Source organism: Lipophrys pholis (genome assembly GCF_963383615.2).
Source record: "Lipophrys pholis genome assembly, chromosome: 14".
NCBI lineage: Eukaryota > Metazoa > Chordata > Actinopteri > Blenniiformes > Blenniidae > Lipophrys > Lipophrys pholis.
In genome coordinates, this window is record NC_137633.1 from 12689524 (window position 1) to 12709005 (window position 19482).

The 19482-nt window shown below is 46.2% G+C and overlaps 2 protein-coding genes across 4 annotated transcripts in view; one reads left to right on the forward strand and one right to left on the reverse strand.

Moving 5' to 3' along the window:
• The window catches only part of uggt1 (UDP-glucose glycoprotein glucosyltransferase 1), a 33444-nt gene extending 24455 nt beyond the window's left edge, over positions 1-8989 (forward strand). The window contains exons 26-40 of the mRNA XM_080480143.1: positions 334-436; positions 844-923; positions 3434-3623; positions 3931-4089; positions 4216-4301; positions 4481-4565; positions 5097-5185; positions 5830-5934; positions 6052-6136; positions 6454-6636; positions 6718-6878; positions 7014-7128; positions 7521-7637; positions 7954-8098; positions 8248-8989. Coding sequence (XP_080336269.1) covers positions 334-436; positions 844-923; positions 3434-3623; positions 3931-4089; positions 4216-4301; positions 4481-4565; positions 5097-5185; positions 5830-5934; positions 6052-6136; positions 6454-6636; positions 6718-6878; positions 7014-7128; positions 7521-7637; positions 7954-8098; positions 8248-8267 — 1723 coding nt within the window. The 3' untranslated portion in view covers positions 8268-8989. The remainder of the gene's footprint in view (positions 1-333; positions 437-843; positions 924-3433; positions 3624-3930; positions 4090-4215; positions 4302-4480; positions 4566-5096; positions 5186-5829; positions 5935-6051; positions 6137-6453; positions 6637-6717; positions 6879-7013; positions 7129-7520; positions 7638-7953; positions 8099-8247) is intronic.
• Positions 8990-10848: 1859 nt separating this feature from the next.
• LOC308119397 (transcription factor Sp3-like) lies at positions 10849-17864 on the reverse strand. 3 transcript variants are annotated; one of them, XM_080479384.1, is made up of 9 exons: positions 17757-17858; positions 17336-17433; positions 15481-15711; positions 14808-15401; positions 13023-13229; positions 12738-12942; positions 12325-12514; positions 12043-12239; positions 10849-11160 (listed from the first exon to the last, which is right to left on the reverse strand). In XM_080479384.1, exons 1-9 carry the CDS (start codon positions 17761-17763, stop codon positions 10907-10909), a joined length of 1983 nt encoding a protein of 660 aa, XP_080335510.1. In that variant the 5' UTR covers positions 17764-17858; the 3' UTR covers positions 10849-10906. The 3 variants fall into 3 exon arrangements, with proteins under 3 accessions (XP_080335510.1, XP_080335511.1, XP_080335512.1); XM_080479385.1 differs by having other exon boundaries at positions 17717-17825; XM_080479386.1 differs by lacking the exon at positions 17336-17433 and having other exon boundaries at positions 17757-17864.
• Positions 17865-19482: the final 1618 nt, after the last annotated feature.

Genomic DNA, 19482 nt, shown 5'->3' on the forward strand with positions numbered 1-19482 from the left:
GGAAGCAAGCCTATCTTATTCCATGTGGAGACGCTCTGTGGGGGATGGTTAAAAAGTCCATTTTCCTCCTGGAATGTAACTGCGTTTGTGTTAATTTGAAAATTTGGAAAAACCAGTTCATCTTGGGGGAACGGGTTATAGCGTCTGACATTTTCACCTTAAAACTGTGAATTATTGAAATCAACTTGTTTTCCGTGGACACACACACACACACACACACACACACACACACACACACACACACACAAACACAAAAAACAACTTTTTGTTTACTTGACTTCTTAATTGATTTGCTGTTTTTTTTGTTTTTTTTGTTGTTGTTGTTTTTTGCAGTGCTGTGAAGATCCGCCCGAAGGAAGGAGACGTTTACTTCGATGTTGTTGCCGTGGTGGATCCAGTGACCAGAGACGCACAGAAACTCGCTCCACTCTTATTGGTAGGCTGACGGCGGCGTCCCATCAGATTGAGGGATACGTCCTTCGTTTTTCCACTTACACTTGAATTCATCAGGTCCCATATCGGCTCTAGTTACATAAGTAATCCGATTAAATGCTGATCCGATTAGAGTCGCATCATGTAAATACTTCTGATCAGATTGGAGAAGGCGGAATCGCGTTCCTCACCATCTGATCAGTTTCCACCTGCGCTTTTTGGACCCGTGACATCACAGTGCAAAGCATTATGGGTTTGAACTGAATCGGATAAACTCCCATTCGGCGTTCATGTGAACGGGCCCGTCTGATCTGTTGACTGGGAAAACTTCAGTAAGGTCGCTGGAGAAAAGTGAACGCCGCTCGCGATCCCGTAAAGCTTCACTTCTGATCGGTGTCATGACCCCTGCAGGTCCTGAAGCAGCTGGTAAACATCAACCTGCGGGTCTTCATGAACTGCCAGTCCAAGCTGTCAGAAATGCCTCTGAAGAGGTGAGCAGACACACACATTGTTTTCCTCCTCAGGTCTTCCAGGAACCTCAGTTTTCACTTGAAATATCGGATTCAGCATCTTGGGTTTTTTTTACTCTCGATGAAGCACGGAATCGGTGAAATGTTATGAGGCTGTGTTGATACATGAAAAACGTGATTTGACTTGTTTGATGTTTTCAGTCACACTATAGATGGTTTATAATACCATCTCAGGTTAGACAAACTAAAGGACCTTGTTTGCATTAATCAGTGGCAGAGAGTCCGCCTGCCGCAGGAAACAGAACTTTCACATGCAAATTAGTTTTAAAATTATTCCAAGACATTTTTTTTTTAAACTTTCAGGCATATCTAAAGTCATCTCTGAGCTGGAAGCAGTTTGCAGAAGTCGTGGAAATGCAAACTTTGTGATCGTTAAACCATTCATCTCTGTCACTTTTGGACTCGACAGTTTAGGATCCGGAGCAGCGTGTGCTCAGTTTTCACCCCCACAGCCAGAAGCAGCGTGAATATATTTTAAATGATTTCATACTGCAAAATAATTTTTGGGATTTTCTTTACCTCAAGGAGGCCAAATTATCTACAAACAGAACAAGAGCATGTACATAATTGAGTTTGTAAAACTTCAGAAACATCCTAAAAACTACAGCTGAAAATAGTTTGTCAGTTTTGATTCATTGAATTCTTTAGTTGCTTAAACTTCACTTTCTGCTTAAAAGTCTGATTTGTGTTCATTTTAAATAAGTGTCAGTACAAAAGAATTGTTGAATTGTAAAAGTAGAATAGTTAATAGCAAAAAGATTATCTGTACACAAACTGTATTTATAATGTGTTTGTTTACGTGAGTTTTATGTCTGTTCATTTATTTAATCCCACTCCGGTCACATCAGTCAGTATTTACGAAAAACCATACTTCTGTAACTGCAGTTGAATTGATAGCATTTCTATATATATTTGAGCACATTTCCATTCATCTTGTGGTAAAATCTTTCTGTTGGTCATGCTTGAGTTCAGTTTTTTTAACTTAAATATCACTATAATTATTTCAGCTTTATTCCTTTACTGTGCATACATTAAACCAAAAAGACTTTTATTGTCATTATTTTCTTCTTCTGGGGAATTTAATAGTCTTTGTATTGTTTATATGGGAAAACTATCAGCAGCTTCAGTCCACTCAGGCACAGAAAATCTTTTTTATTTGTCATTTTCTGTGATTCAACTAAAATATGGGTGCCAAAGGCATAAAATACTAAAATTAAGTTTTCATGATTACTGAAGCCAAAAATCTTCAACAAACAACTTCCAGAAACTCTTGTGAAAGGACAAGAGTTTCCCTTCACAACATTGCCATCTAGTGGCTGTAACGTACATTACACTGTAGTGGTTGAGCGGGATGAGGCCAAAGCAGTTTGGATTGTTTTATTATGACAATTTAACCACAGATGAAGCTCAAACATGCAGTTGCAGAACCGGTTGAAGTTTAAAATCCAATTGATTTGTGGCTATATAAACCAATTACATCACGTAATTAATAATTTATTAAGGACGTGTCACTTTTTTGTCATCAAAGCTGTAAATTGGAGGGAAATCAATCAGGATGATATTTGTTCTGTTTCCTTTGGGATCTCCGCTGGTATTTAACATTGATGTGCAATGTATTGAACAATATTAACTCAGGACATGGAGCTTTTAGACTTCCTTACCCCCATGTCTTGAAGGATTTAGAAACAGCCACGTGTCATGAAAAGATGCGTCAAAAAAAGAGATTCTAACTTTGAAACTAAACTTTCAGTATCAATCAAACACTTTAACTCTGATAGCATTCATTTAGTCAGTCTTTGTATTATAATAAGTTAGAATAGCAAAAGAAGATCTAACAACAGAATCACACAACGACCACAGATAAAAGTTTTATTTTTTGTTATTTGTCATAAAAACTTATTTTGGTGACAGAAGTGAAAACGAATTAAATACACTTGAGAGGAAAAGGATTACTTCGAAGTTTATACAAAAGAGATACAACTTTTAAACACCATGTTTATGATAATACATGATACTACTTGGAAAATATATGTAGGAATGACTTTTTTTTTTTTGACATCATTCTCATGGCTGTGAGACAGAAGAGATTCCTTGTGACTGCACTTTATTATTTATGTAACTTATAAATATATTCTATGACTGTAATGTTGTCGCTGCCGCAACAGATATTGTTGTTTTCTAATATAATGAGAAAAAAAGGCTAATTATTATTTTTAGGAGTGGCTTTTTTCTATTGTGGTAAAGAAGCTTGTGGTAAGGTTGAGTCCTGCAGGCTTGAGATGCTTCAGTTTTCGCGGCGTATTTCTTCCTGTCCTGTGCTTGGCGAGTGGCAGGAATACACGTGGGGGGAGAAAAAAAATTTGTGTTTACCCAACCCATTCCCTCCGAGGTGTCGCCTACTTTTGCGCTAAATCTGGAGGTACAAGACGTCAGCCGGTGTATTTCACAGACCCTCCTGTTCTCCCTTGCAGTTTCTACCGCCACGTGTTGGAGCCGGAGGTGGCCTTTCAAGCCGACGGCAGTTTCTCCCCGGGCCCCCTGGCCAAGTTCCTGGACATGCCTCAGTCTCCGCTCTTCACCCTGAACCTCAACACTCCGGAGAGCTGGATGGTGGAGTCTGTGCGCACCCGCTACGACCTGGACAACATCTACCTGCAGGAGGTACGGCCCTGCCGCCACTGAGGCGTTCTGCGGCGCTGAGCTCTGGAGCCTGTAGATCTTTGTCCCGCTGACAAGAGAGCGAGCGTCAATGGACGCCGTCCGTCTTACGAAGGACACTGACCTTTTGAAAAGGTTGTGTGATCATAGATGTGGTATGAACGGTTTCACTTGATTGCTGTTCTCCAGTTAAATCCTCTCTTCAGACAAGTGAAGGTTGAGTTCAGCCTCAGCAGCTCCGAAAGCTTCCACGCTCTCTCACTAGTGTCAGTACAGTGTGTGTGTGTGTGTGTGTGTCTCGTGTTTCCAGGTGGAGAATATCGTGGCGGCCGAGTACGAGCTGGAGCACCTGTTGTTGGAAGGCCATTGTTTCGACGTCAGCTCCGGTCAGCCACCGCGCGGACTCCAGTTCACCTTGGGAACGGCGTCCGAGCCCGTCATGGTGGACACCATCGTCATGGCCAATTTAGTAAGTCGATGCTTTGAACGTCGCCGAACGCAACAAAAGCACACGATGGAAAAATGAGATTAAATATTACGATACCCGTCGTTACAATACCACATGGATACAACAGCCCCCCGCTCTGCCCTGCAGGGCTACTTTCAGCTCAAGGCCAACCCCGGCGCCTGGATCCTCAAGCTGAGGAAAGGACGCTCCGACGAGATCTACAAGATTTACAGGTGAGGCTGTGGGAAGGCAGCCAGCCAGCCAGCCAGCCAGCCAGCCAGCCAGCCAGCCAGCCAGCCAGCCAGCCAGCCAGCCAGCCAGCCAGCCAGCCAGCCAGCCAGCCAGCCAGCGCTCCTCCACAAACTGAACTCTGTTTGAATGTTTTCACGATGGTCTCCGTCTTCCTTTGCAGCCACGACGGCACGGACTCTCCTGCGGACTCCGACGATATCGTGGTGGTGCTGAACAATTTCAAGAGCCGGATCATTAAAGTCAAGGTCGGTCCAGCTGAGCTGAAGAGACGCCCCAACACAGCCAGCCAGCTTTTTGATTTGTTAGTTCCAGACGAGTCCCGAATGAAGACGGACTGAGAGCAACACCCCGGCTGCTCAAGTCTTCATGTTTCTCTTAAACTGTGACGAGGCTCCCGTCTCTGTGGAGACATTCCGTCTCCCAGCTGGAAATGACACAGTTAAAATCATACGGCCGACTTTAGCGTCGTCACTGCGGCACCATGTTGGACCGAGCAGTTAAAAGGACAAAAGACACATTGAGACTTGGTGTCTCTCTCATGTGTCACTGAACAACTACGGCAGCATAAACATCAGATTACATCCAAAATACATACGTGTAATATACGTGTGTTTCCAGGTCTGTGGGTTCGGATGTGAGAAAAGTAGATTCTCCTACTGTTTTTGTTTTTTGTTTTTGTTTTTTATAAAGTTGTTTTCTTTCATAAACTTGTCAATCCGAGCCTGAACGGAGGAAAACTGAGGATGAAGACTGGCTTTGAATTGTGTGTCCGTCAGGTCCAGAAGAAGCCGGACAAGTTCAACGAGGAGCTGCTGAGTGACGGGACGGAGGAGAACGACGCCGGCTTCTGGAAATCTCTGGCCAGGTACGCTGATGCTTTACCAACACGTGAAGTGCTTTTCATTCTTGTTCCTGCCTCAGTGGCAAGGTGCAGCGATTACTGCATTATCCTACATGGCCATTTCATTTTTTTTTATTATTATTTTCTATTTCATTTTATTTGTTTTGCGAGTAACTCGTCCGGCGCCGCTGGGAGCACGGACTCAATAAGCTCATCAAACGTGTGGAACGTTTGGGAAAAGGTTGCTCTGATTTTTGTTAACGATTCGGCAAAGCGTTTCTAAATAAACTGTGAAAAAGTGTCTCACACGGAGCGGATGGGAGAGGTACCTCAAACGAGAGCCGCGTCTGTTGCCATGGAGACGCTCAGATCTAAGGAGAGAGACGCAGGTACACCAAAGTTCCTCTGGAATTCTCTAGTCCCCTCCTCTTTAAGTAAAGAGTATTAATAAAGCGCTTCTCACTGACATAAATCACAAAGTGCTGAACATAAAACAGGAGAACTAAAATAAAAATTTCATAAAATCTTTAATCTGCAGAGAAATAGATTCGCTCATATGAGCAGTTGCAGGAATTAAAAAAAAACAAAAAACATTTTTTATCATCATTTTGGGGATTTTCAGCCTTCTGAGCCGTCGGATAACGACATGTTCTGTTTTCATCTTCCAGAGGATTCACAGGCGGCGGAAAAGCAGAGGAGCCGAAGCAGGACAAGGACGACGTGATCAACATCTTCTCGGTGGCCTCGGGGCATCTGTACGAGAGGTTCCTCAGGTGAGCGTCTGAGATGTGACCAGACAGCAGAACGTCCTGCGGCGCTCCAACCTCTCCCTCTCATGTGAACAAAGTCTTGATTGATTCCTGTGTTGTTCCCCCCACCCCCTCTCTCAGGATCATGATGCTGTCAGTTCTGAAAAACACCAAAACTCCCGTCAAGTTCTGGTTCCTCAAGAATTACCTGTCTCCGACTTTCAAGGTAGCGTCTTTTGTTGTTGTTTTTGTTTTTCCTCCCTCTCTGCCTCTAGTCTGACTTTTAAAAAGCAGACGGCGTCTCGTCCGGGCTGCAGAGATTCTCGTCTCTGTTGTGGAGTTGTCAAGATGTGATGTTTTTGTGATGTGTGTGTGTGTGTGTGTGTGTGTGTGTGTGTGTGTGTGTGTGTGTGTGTGTGTGTGTGTGTGTGTGTGTGTGTGTGTGTGTGTGTGTGTGTGTGTGTGTGTGTGTGTGTGTGTGTGTGTGTGTGTGTGTGTGTGTGTGTGTGTGTGTGTGTGTGTGGCGCTCTTGTCTTCTCTCAGGAGTTCATCCCCCGCATGGCGAGACAGTACGGCTTCCAGTACGAGCTGGTCCAGTACAAGTGGCCGCGCTGGCTACACCAGCAGACGGAGAAGCAGAGGATCATCTGGGGCTACAAGATCCTCTTCCTGGACGTGCTGTTCCCGCTCGCCGTCGACAAGTTCCTGTTTGTGGACGCCGACCAGGTCCGTTGGTTCACAGCATATTGGGTCATATTCAGCTGTAAATTCGGTGTTGTGATTCTACGTTGGTCTCCCCGCCTGCAGATCGTGCGCACAGACCTGAAGGAGCTGCGTGATTTCGACTTGGAGGGAGCGCCGTACGGTTACACGCCGTTCTGCGAGAGCCGGAGGGAGATGGACGGCTACCGCTTCTGGAAGTCGGGCTACTGGGCGAGCCACCTCGCAGGGCGCAAATACCACATCAGGTAGGCGGAGCGCTCAGCCGCCGTGCCACAAACGGCGCTTTTAGCGTCAGATACCTGGATACCTCACACGGCGATGCTGCTCCTTTCATTTTTAATTTTTTTAAAAATTTTTATCCATGTGTGACTTGTGTGCAGCGCTCTGTACGTGGTCGACCTTAAGAAGTTCAGGAAAATAGCTGCGGGAGACCGACTCAGAGGACAGTACCAGGGGCTGAGCCAGGACCCCAACAGCCTCTCCAACCTGGACCAGGTGGACCTCTCGCCCGTCTCTCACACTTTACAGTCTGCTTGACTCCAGGAACAATGTCTCCTCTTATATTACAGATCTGTCTGTTTAGTTCACGTTACCGACGAGTCTGTGGCTTCACGACCCTCCAAAGTTAAAGTCAGAGTTTTCTGGCCTCACCAGTAAATCACTAATAAATCAATCAGGTTCTCAACAGGAAGTGTTTTGCAAAGAGCAAATCAGTTGTGGCCTTGGAGGCCTCATCCGCAGGACCAAACCAAAAAAACTGCTTTCCTGTTTTTCATGTTGTGGAAACGATTTCGTCCCAACATGTCATAACTGGAGCTTTATGAGTTGTGAAATTCTCCAGGTTCTTTTTCCCCATTTAATTACTTGTTGTTTTCTTGTTCTTGCAGGATCTTCCCAACAACATGATCCACCAGGTGCCCATAAAGTCTCTTCCTCAGGAGTGGCTGTGGTGTGAGACGTGGTGTGACGACAGCACCAAGAAGAGCGCCAAGACGATAGACCTGGTAAAAACACTTCACCTGTGTTTGTGGGCTTTTTTTTTTTTGTTCTGTTGTTTTGTTTTTTTGCAATGCCCCTTAATGGCCACCAGAGGGCAGATGTCTATTTTGTGTTTTTGAATGCATATGGGAAGTTGCAACAGTAAGAAGAATTATACACAGAAGGGTTGATGTTCTACCAGTTGACACTGTTGAAGCTCCTGTTGTAAAGGAACAAAGCAAGTTTTTAAATGTTTTTAAATTATAACTGCTGTCAAACTCCACCGAGTTCACTGAGAAGACGTGTGATCGCTTTCATCGCTCCGTCTTTGTTTCATGTCAGTGTAACAATCCGATGACCAAGGAGCCCAAGCTGCAGGCGGCGGTGAGGATCGTGGCCGAGTGGACCGACTACGACCAGGAGATCAAACGTCTGCAGACCCGAGTGCAGGAGGAAGTGATCCGCACGCCGAGAAAGACCAGCACAGGTATCCAGAAAGTCCCACACCTGAAACCAGTCCCGCTTGTTTTTGAACTCGGTTTAGATTCGATCCTTTGAAGCCGTGAAGCTCTTCTGTTTCTACGTTCGATGACACGCAGCTCCAAGTGACCATGAGTGTTTGTGTGCTCGTGTCAGAAGGCCACACGGAGCTGTGAGGATCCACCGGGACGAGGCGATGAACGCTCGCTGCTTGAAGAGAAGCCTCTCCGCTGACCGACCGACCGACCGGGTCCCGGTGCTGAGAGCTCCAAACCGCGTCGTCGCTGATCTTTTTTTACAGGTTTATGTGTCTGTGTGAGTGCAACCAATGAGAATGTATTATTGTGAAGCGAGTCATGATTATAAATTGTATTTTTTTTTTTTATTCCAAGAGATGGACATGAGTCTGTTAGTTTGCACTGATTGGGGTTCTGGTTCTGGTTCTGGTTCTGGCTGTGGTTTAAAGCACAAAGGGAAAAAGAGGACATGAGATTAAATCATACTGCAGGTTTCGCCCTCCCGGTTTTTCTTCTTCAAACTTTTGGACCTTCCAGGGACTTTCACTCGCTGGGTGGACCTCTGACAACTTCTCACATGTTTCGCAGTTTCTGGGGAAAGAAATCAAGATCAAGAAAAAAATAAATAAAAATAAACCTCCAGTTTTCCTCCCCGTTACTGCGCCTCTCAGGTCGAGATGCCTGAAGCTTCTCTGGGTCGCCACACAAAGTACGAAGCAGCAGAGACAGTGTGTGTGTGTGTGTGTGTGTGTGTCGGACAGCACACAATCAGAGGATTTTCTGTTTCTTGTAACATTCATTGTTTTCCAATTTCAACTGTCAACAACAACAAATTCCTCAATAAAGAGACGATCCAGTGTCCACTGGTGTGTTTTCCACTGACGCATCTGCAGCCACAAATTACAAACAAAAGCAGTTTCTAAGTTATGAACGCATTTGATGCTTTTTAGTGACAAACGTGTCGAACCTGGAACGATCAGGAAACTTAAAATTGGGAAAACTGCTTTGAAGTGAAACAATAATAAAAAAGAAAAAACTACAATGGGAAAAGGCAAAGTTGGTTAAACCAATAATTATAATGCGTAAACTATTAAAAATTCCATTAACTAATTACTTCCCAAAGCATTGAATTGTGGAGGTTTGGAAGGTTTCAGACTTTTATTGTGATCCATTTGAAAAAAGGTTTTACAAAAGTAACATTCAATTTTTACATCAATTCATTAAAAAAAAAAAAAAAAAAAATCACTTAAAATAAGGTTTCGATACAACAAATTAAAAGGTAACTAATGGCTTCTATAAACAAAGTGAAAAATAATATACATGTAAAATGAATGCTACAAACATGAGGACAAACTGAGGGGGAGGGGGGAGGGGGGGGTTACATGAATTCAAATTAAAACAAAGACAATGGCATGATTGTTTTCCTTTTGTGGGACATCTGGTCAAAATTACCAACAGAGCAGTTTATTTTATTGCAAAACGAATCCCACATCATCTGGAGTCCAACTGGAATGTTGAATGACAGAAAGCGTCCCACCCCCCAAACCACCCCCCCACTCACACACAGACACCCGCTCGAGGGGGCCGATGATTTGTTGCATCCGTTTTTCTCGATCACGATCATGTGGCTTTGATTCAAACGACACCGGCAAAGAGACGAGAAACAAAAAGCAGAATTTACACATTTAAAAAAAAAAAAAAAAACGGCTAAAAGGAGAAAAAGACTTTGTGTTTCTAAACGTGGACGAGCGGCCGACTCGTGAGGACAAGATGGGACATTCTGCTCGGAGGCTGGAAGAAGTTGCTCTTTTCTCTTTCTTGGAGTGGCTTGCATCTCGTTCCCGCCAACAGCGGCACTGCTGCCCCGACGCTCCGCCCGTGGGGCGTGCGGCGCCATCAGTTGGCTGACAGTGTGAGAGAACCTGTATGGCTGTGTGGGGGTCGGCAGTCGTACCATCGACATAAAGACAAACGTCCATAAAGCATCTCAGATTTTCAAATCTGAGCGTGGTTATGACGTGGCGGCGGCGGCGGCGGGGGGAGGTGGTGGGGGTGAGGGTGGGGGTGTTAGTTCCTAGAGCAGCAGCTGGTTAGACGACAACCTTCAGACCTTCCGTTTCTCGCTGCTGATAGAAAATTAAAATAATACAGTAAAAATGCTGAACTGCTCCTTTAAAAAAAAAATAATAATAAAAAAATAAAATAAAACCAAGAGTGAAGCAACAGGTCGGCGGACGCCGCGCTGCGTCAGACAAAGCGCTCCGTTTCATCTGAACTGTCCCAGAGAGGTTCAACCACTTCCTTCTCCTCCTTCCAGAAGATTCTCCTCCTCCATTCACAAAGTTTTCTCCATTACAGTTACATCTGCAAAGCTTAAAAAACACATGCACCTCCAGCATTTTATACAAGAGTACTATACAAAATAAGGCATTTCATTGTGTTGTGAGTGTTAATGTGTGTGTGTGTGTGTGTGTGTGTGTGTGTGTGTGTGTGTGTGTGTGTGTGTGCGTGTAAGTGTGTCTATTTACGAGTGTGTACATAGCAACCACATTTTAATGTTATTTCATTTTGCCCGCCTATAAAAAGACTGCAAAAAACAAAACATAAAGTCAAGATAACTCTTACTTAAAATATATATATTTGTCATATATATTTACGTATATATTCATATGTAAAAAATAAAAGAAGAAAAAATTAAAAATTAAAAAAAAAAAAAAAAAAAAAAAAAAAAAAAGGTAAGAGAGGGGAGAGAAAAGCCCAAGAGGTCCCTGTGATAGGCCAGTTCTCAGAGCGCACGCTCACTCCAGCACCTCGCCGGGCGCCACGGTGACCAGCTGCAGCGGGATCTCCTGATTGGCTACGAGGTCGTGGGCGGCGGTGGCCTGGAGGATGAGCGTGGTGCCGTCGGCGGTGATGACGGTCTCGGTGGTGGGCGGAGACGTGGAGGAGGGGACGCCGCCCTTTTTGTTCTGGTGAGTCTTTATGTGCTTGGCCAGGTGGTCGCTACGCATGAACCTCTTGGAGCACTCCGTGCACACGAACTTCTTCTCCCCTGCGAGGACGAGCACATGGTCAGAGACCCAGCATACCAATTTCACACAAAATATATTATCTTGTTTCAACAAGGACAAAACTGTATTTTCTATTAGTAAGAAAATGACAATAAAGGCACGATAAGAAGGAGCGCTCTGGCCTCACTGTGGCGCTCAGTGTCCAGTCAGGACTCTGTGTGCAGTTTGCATGTTCAGCAGGAGCGCTGCTCGCCTCCCACTGAAGTGATTCTGTGTGTGAGGCGGTTTTAAAGATGGACGGACCCTCAACAACTCCTCTTGAGCGGTGCAGTAATGAAGATTTACCAGAGTCCCACTTCTTCCCACACTGATAAAAGTTATTTATTGCTCTGTCAACAAAACAGGTTTAAATTAAAGCGGCGCTCGGTGTGAAACGGCCAAAGGCCACAGCGCCTTCCTGTTTCGGGTGCACGTCGTTTCTAAACAAAAGCGGGAATATAAGTATGCGGAATACTTCTCACAGGTTCGGTTGTTTGCTTTGATCAGGTGTGGCTGGCGTGGAGCCAGAGGAGCAGCGAGCTGGTTCAACAGCTACAGAAGTGAAGCCGATCGGTTTGATCGGGTATGAAGCAATGAACCGGCGCCAGAGTTAGATCACGGCCATGAATGGCTGGATGATGTTTTCTTCTTTGCAATCATAATGTTTGTACAGCTGCAGAAATGTCACTAATTCCTCGGGGGGATTTGTCCCCTGAGGGATCAATCAAGATCAACCTAATCTAATAAGCGTGCGCTTAATGTACAAAAATGTTGTTGTGCAGTGAATGTTTCAACTCCAAAGGCCCCTGAGAGGTCGAGTCATCTCTGTAATCCTCCTGTTCACCTCTGGGAGTGAGCAGGGAGGGTTTAGGAGAGCGTCTGACCTGTGTGTGTCCTCCTGTGTCTCTGCAGCTCGTCGCTCCGGGTGAACCTCTTCCCACAGAACATCCAGTTGCAGACGAAGGGTCTCTCCCCGCTGTGCCAGCGCAGGTGAGCTCGGAGGTGAGACGTCTTCCCGTAGACTTTCCCGCAGCCGGCGATGTGGCAGATGTGCTGCTTCTTCTTCCCCATGCCCGAACCCCTGTGAGACGGACACAAGGAGTGAGTGAGCGAGCGAGCGGGCAGAGAGAGAGACGCAGGGTGGTCGTGTGCTCTCGGACACTCGCCTTCCTCCGGACTCTTTGCAGTTGGGACATGTGCAGGCCACTCTGCGCAGCCGCTTGCCCTCCCCGGTCGGGGTGTCCATGTCCTCGTCCCCCATCTGGACGCGCAGGTTGTTCAGGTCGCTGGGATTCAGCGTGGAGTCGCCACTCAGCTGCCACTCCTCTGAGTCGGGCTCCTCTTTGATCTGAATACCTGGAAGAGACATTCGGAGGAGGAAGTCAGAGATCCAGGTCCCAGAGATCTGCTGGGAAAGAGGAGCAAGAGTGTGTGTGTGTGTGTGTGTGTGTGTGTGTGTGTGTGTGTGTGTGTGTGTGTGTGTGTGTGTGTGTGTGTGTGTGTGTGTGTGTGTGTGTGTGTGTGTGTGTGTGTGTGTGTGTGTGTGTGTGTGTGTGTGTGTGTGTGTGTGTGTTCGTACCACACGGACTGCCTGTGTCGTCGCCCTGCGAGTACTGAACTCCAGCCTGAGTGACGGAGTTCACGGTGACCGTCTGGAGGTTGGGCAGGCTGACCTGGCCGCTCTGGCCTATGGGGAGCGTCTGGACGGGGGCGAGGGTCAACTGTTGGGCCTGGCCCTGCCCCTGGGGCAACTGGAGCCCCTGAAGAGACTGGACACCTTGAACCTGAGGAGAAACGGGATCGTTGCCACCGTTTGGAACAAGTCATGTCACTGCGGTGACCTGTGACGCTTTGAGCCTCTCACCTGGAAGGTCTGCCACTGGATCTGTCCCGTGGCGGTGACGGTTTGGGCCTGGATGAGGAAGGTCCCCGGGTTGACCAGCTGCACGCTCTGCAGGGTCTGACCTGCATTCATGTCCTGGCCCTGAGCCACCTGGGCTACCTGGGCCTGACCGTCCCCCGACAGGTGCAGGATGGGCTGCGAGAGGGTGGAGGCGTTGGAGGCCGACACCTGCAGGAAGGTGGATTTCACGCAGAAAGGTGTCCATGGTTAGAAAGCCCCGCGGGGGAAAGTCTTCTTCCGACATGGAAACCAGTTTTGTCAGACAGGCAAATAATGTGGACACGTGACGCTCCGCTGCTACAAACCGACTGCACGTGAATTCAAAACTAAATGAGCCGAACGCATCAGTGAAAACTTACATCACATGACAAGATGTGACCTTAAAGCTGTGGCTAATAGAAATATAGAATTTGTTTGTAGAGTGAGAGAGCCTTCTGTGCCTTCTGTGTTTGCGGCTTTTTGCGCCTCAGGCGATCGTGACGACGACGACGACGACGACGACGACGACGACGACGACGACGACGACGACGACGACGACGACGACGACGACGACGACGACGACGACGACTCTCAGAGGAAGCTGAAGACTTCACCTCAGAGGACTGGAAGACTAATGAAGTCAGGAGCTTTTTACTGATTATCAACCAGGCTGGATCATTAAAAAGACTAAAGAGATTAAAGTCATAGACATCTGCAACATTATCCTGTCAATCCTTCAGTCAGACTGGATCATTATTATTTAACAAATAATCAATAGAATCAAGTGTTTTTCTCCGGTTTGTTCATGCAAAGAGTTATGAAATGTTTACCTTGTGACTGACACTATATGAATAAAGGTGAATTTCCTTGAAAACTCAAAAGCTGCCATGAAGAAAGCTCAGGAGCCAGTAAATGTTTCTGACATAGGAACCTAAAGGTAATAAGAAACGTCACGTTTGCTTTGTGTTTCAGCTCTTTTCTTCCACAGCAGATCATCTCCACGCGGGTTTGACCGGATTAGGCCGAGCATTTGTGGGTCAGGGGTCACGCTCAGGAGCCACAGCAGAGGGAGTTGAACCAGCAAACTTCCAGTTACAAGCGAGCCTCTCTAGCCTCTTGAACAAACTCAAGGTTTTTAAAAAGCGCAGCAATTCCTTTGTTACTGGATTTTATTGGTTATTGTAAATGAAAAATTCTCATTTTGTACCAAATGTCACCAAACATTTGCACCTGTTCTTGATTTCCTCTTCGCATTTTGTCCGAAATATGAGTCGCTTTGTATTTTAATTTGGAAAACATGGATCTTGCAGACGAGCTGGAAATGTTTCAGCTCTTTTCCCCGATTTACCGAGCTTCGATTGCTGTGAAAAAGTTTGAGTGAGCACTGTCCATTAAACAGAGCAAAACATTTGGAAACTCCTGTGGCGGGCCGCCAAGGGAAGATGACAGTTTCTCATTTACATCATAGAAAAGATTGTTTATACTACGAAACTACATCGTATATTTATAAAGAAGCCCAAAAAGCTAGATTTTATTGATCACTCCTGTGCATCAACTTTTTGTCTAAAACTATTCTTCCATATCTTATTATTCTGACCTCTGATTTGTATGACTGTTCAGTAAATAAAATGTCATCAAGTTTTAGCTCATTAACATAAACAGCTCTGCATCTTAAGTACTGAACAAGTACAGATGTTTTGTCTCGGCTATATTTGCAGTGTGCATAGAAAAGTGTGTGTGATGGAACGTGCAAAGAGGGAGGCCGACCTGGATTTGCTGCAGGTGATTGTGGGAGTTGTAGTTTTCCGAGGACGAGGGGTCGGACACGCCTGCAGACACGGCGGTGGCCTGGGTGAGCACGCCGGTGCCGTCGATGGTCTCGGGCAGATGGGAGGAGTTAGACGAGGAAGTGGTGGTTGGCACGTAGAGCTCCTGGTTGGCGTTGGGGTCGCTCACCGTCACCAGCGAGTGCTTGGCGCCGGCGCCCTGGCTCTGACTCTCCAGCGCCTGGCTGCTCATGATCAGCTGGCCCTCGGGTGTTACGCCCGTCGCGATGGGTACCGTCTGAGCTGTAGTGAGCCCTAACGACTCCAGATCCAAACTGTTTATTGGGACGAACGTTATGTTGCTCGACAGCCCTACGGGCAAGCCCCCGGTGTACGCCGAGCCTCCAGCCAGCGAGACGCCCTGGATCTGCCCCGCCTGCGTGAGGAGGTCTGTGGTCGTCGTCGAGGTGCCGCTGATCCCGATACTTCCCTGGCTGCCGTCTTGGAGGAGATGGATATGTCCCGAGCCGTCGTCCAATCCCTGTGTGGAGAATCCTGTAATTGTCCCATCTGCGTTTTGGATTTGGGGGATGACCTGGAAGACGGGGCGAACTCTTTAAACGCAATCCTTACTTTGACCTTCTTAATGTCTGAAATGTTGTGATTGACTTTACCTGATACTGAATGCCTGACACTCCATTCGCTGTAGCCTCAGTCCCAGAAGCTGTAACGTAGATCGGCTGGCTGGGAAGGTTCCCAATAGGGAGCACGTACTGCCCATTGGATGTGACAATCCCCGAGTTTGGAATGTGAACGACTCCCTGGTCCTCCTTCCCGGTGGAGACGGGGGTTAACACTTCCCAGCGGTCCGAGCCCGTCAGCTGAATGGCCGACATGTCTGTCGTCTAGGGGGACAATTGGCACTAATTAACAAGGACAGATCACACTTCAACCTGGAGACAGCAATTCACCTCATGCCTGGATAAAAGGAGAAGGAAACGAGCTGCCTGGCTATTGTCTGCAAAACTGTTATTGAGCTGATTTATCAAAAGCCCACCCACTGTTGAACTTCTACACAGGCAGAAGAAGAGAACAGAGCAAGTCGTAAATGACACCAAAAGACGGAGACCTGCCCAAGTGAAGCGTTTTACGACAGGATAGACGGTTCGGATTGTGTCTGTATAAGACGAAGCAGTGCATGAACGTGTTACACAGTTCCACACACACTACAAAGAAATATAGAAGTTAATCCATTCATCTTCCGTACACACATTATCCAAGTTAGGGTCACTAAGGCAGAAGTATGTACCAGACAACAGGGTGCAAAGATGAGACAGCATCCAGGACAGGGTGCAAGCACCGACACACACCGACAGTTCAGACCCAACGACGCCCAGATACATCATGTCGGTTTCATTCACAGACTCTAAGCATAGCACTGTACGCATGAAAACATATATGTTTTGAGGAGTAGTAACCGGTGCGGGTTTGCCAAAGATTAACTAGAATAGGTTTCAGTCTCGGCGACACAAACATATAATAAAGCAGAAATAGAAGAGAGATGCAGCGGTGAAGACTGGTTTCCTAGTGAGATGGTCTGAAGTGAATGTGTGTTTGTCCTGTGATGGACCTGCAACTGTGTACTCCCTAAGTTGTACAAAGTGGTACAGCATACGGATGGATGTGAGCAGGGACAAGGAAAATCCTTCAATACTTCTTATACAAGTTTTGTTGGGTGTATTCCTGATTTTCACATAAAATAAAAGATTAGTATAAATGCACAAAATCAGTTCACTTACAAACGGCTAAAAATGCCCTTGCTGATAATATGCTGGATTTAAGGCACCATAACACAATGACTATAATTTAAAGGTTAAAACGGAATGCATAATTGTACAAGAACTCCACCTCAAATTGTCATAATTCAACCAGCCTGGCAACGTGTACTATAAATAATACAATGGGTATTAAAAGCAAGGCTGCATATCAGGGCAGACATTTAATATCAGCCTTTACTAAGTGTTTGCGGAAGCCAGCCCTAATTATCCTCTGTTGGAGTGGATCACGGAACAGATTTGTGATCTCGTGAAGGGGGTGAGAGGCAGATCGTGATGGAAAGAACAAATGATCAAACATCCAGAGGACATGCAGCCAGCAGCAGCCGCAGATAGCAGGCTGGGAGCTCGGTGTGGGGGATGGGTGGCTATTACAACACAATTGAACGCCACTTGTTCCGATTATGTGCAACCATATCCCGCTACACTATCGCAACCAGCGCATCCTCCGAGCCAAGACACGGCGGCTATCTTCCAGCGAGCCGACCCGAGTGACTGCCTCCAGTGTCCTACCCACTATGGGCGGGTTTTACGGGGGTAAAGTGGGTGGCCGTTATTGAGGGGAACACAGGAAGTGTACGGCTTTCACCCCATGCCATCAAAATGTTAAAACGTGTGAACTTCATCCTCTCAAAATCACAAGCAAGAACTCGAAAGCGAGCGAGAAAGACGAGCAGTGAGATGCGGGGGATACCTGTGTCTCCGCGGCGCCGCCGGCTTGCAGAAACTCGCTTTGACTGCTGTCCACGTCCGCGGACGCCATTTCTCCTTGTTTCAGAGGCTGCTCTGGCGCTAGCAGGGAGAGAGGGGGAAACTCAGCAAAACTCTGTAATCTTCAACTCCTGCCTGCCAGAAACGCTCGCAAAGCATCCCCACTCTCCAGTCCGAAAGGAGCCGAATGTGAAATGCAACTTTGCGGCGGAGATTGTCGGGCGGTTCGGGCCCTGGTCGACTGTTTACTTTGTGAACTCCGCGGCTAGCCAGCTAGCTCGGTCAGCTAACCATATCGAGCTAGTTAGCAGCGGAGCAGAGATAAAAAGACGCAGCTCGCCGCGCTGTAGCTCCACAAACTCACCGAGTAGTCGCGCGCTTCGATGCCCTAAATGTTTACGTACCAGTCATAGCGTGATTGGTAGTAACCGGGAGGATTATCGGATCAACTGAACTCCGAACATGATTATTTTATCAAAGGCGGGCTAGTGTTGATCGGTGAATTCGGGTCGATTTTTTTTTTCTATTTTGATTGACGGTGCGGGAAACACAAAGAGGCGGGACTAACGCGCGTTCGCCGACCAATTTGCATCACATTACAGGAAGTCCCGCCCTTCTTCTCTGAGGCGATTGGCCAATCAGGGCGCTGCTGAGCTGTGATTGGGTCAGCCCCACGCCAATCGGATTTTTTAACAGCGCGTTGTGTTTCCTGTTTGTTGAAGGAATGCAGCTGTCGTGTCGAAATCCCAACAGAGTTACCTGGAAAAAAGCGCCTTTTCTATTCAAATTACACACCAAATTTCAGCCAGAGTAACGACATATGACGAAAATGTATGTGTCTTTGTTGCTGGTGTAATTTGTTGTTTCTATTGCGGCAATTTTACACGTAAACGCCTGTGTTTGGTCGTCTAAGTTATGAGTTCTTAGGCACTGTTTCACATATCTTGAGTCAATTACTGAAACCTCAGCTCCACAATAGTTGGTACACTTTGTACAAAATGCTCTAAAAACCTAAACATATCGAGGGGACATCATTTAAACTCGAAATATAGTAGACGAAAATAACTACAACTCAACAGATGCATTTTATTGCAAAGGTTCGTTGAAAACAGTCTAATTAAAACGTTCCCGTTTCAACTTAACTCAGGAGTGCCTAACCAGGACCGATTTCAAGTCGACCGCAAGGGGTGTGGAAAAAGAATTAAAATAAATTGGGGTGTGTTTGTTATATTTTGTATCAAATGTACACTACAGCCTATCGTAAGTCCTTGCCAGCGCACCCCATAGACATAATAGGGAGTAGACGCCGCACAGGCTGCCGCGGAGCAGGAAATACGGCCGCCATCTTGGCCCGGTCGTCAAGTCCGTAAACACAACCTGCAGCAGCAGAGAATCCAAGACACCAGAGCACCGTGTGGAGTATTTCTGTACAAATCAGCAGACTGTAGAAAGCAGGGCTCGGGGGATTACTTTTCACAGGTAAGATGGAACATTACTATTGTTTGAATTTTGCGAATATGAACCTATTGTTGTGTATTTCTGTCCACCGGTGAACTTATAGCAGCTGCCATGAGTTACACTTTGTTTAAATCTTGTTCACCTGCTACTAGTCCAACTGAGACTTTATAATTCACATGTTCCACAGACTTTGATTACAACTGACTCAAGAATGTTATTGTAGCAATAAACCAAATATTGCAGGTATAACATTGACCAGCACATTTTACCAGGTGACACAGGCTGTATTGTTCACATGTAATTCTTTCACCCTAACAGAAGTAAGATTCCTCTCATGTCTCCTCCTCCTCACTGACTGAGAAACACTGATATGTGACTGTAAATAGATTGATACAAGCTCACTCAGTTTCAGCAGCTTTGGTTTATTATCAACATATATGCATCAAAATAGGGGTTTTGTTGAAGAAAAGGTTGTAAGAAATTTGAAGGAAGAAAACAGCAAAGAAGGAGATAAAGCTTAATCTCCTTTTGAAAAGGTTTTTGTTGTGACTCTCAAATCTCCCGCTTTCATTTTGAAGGTTTCCCAAAGACAAAGATTTGAGGAAGAAGAGGGAGGAGGCTTTGAGGAGGAAGGATTCACTGAGTGAGTTCTGTGGTTTGCAGGGAACATTT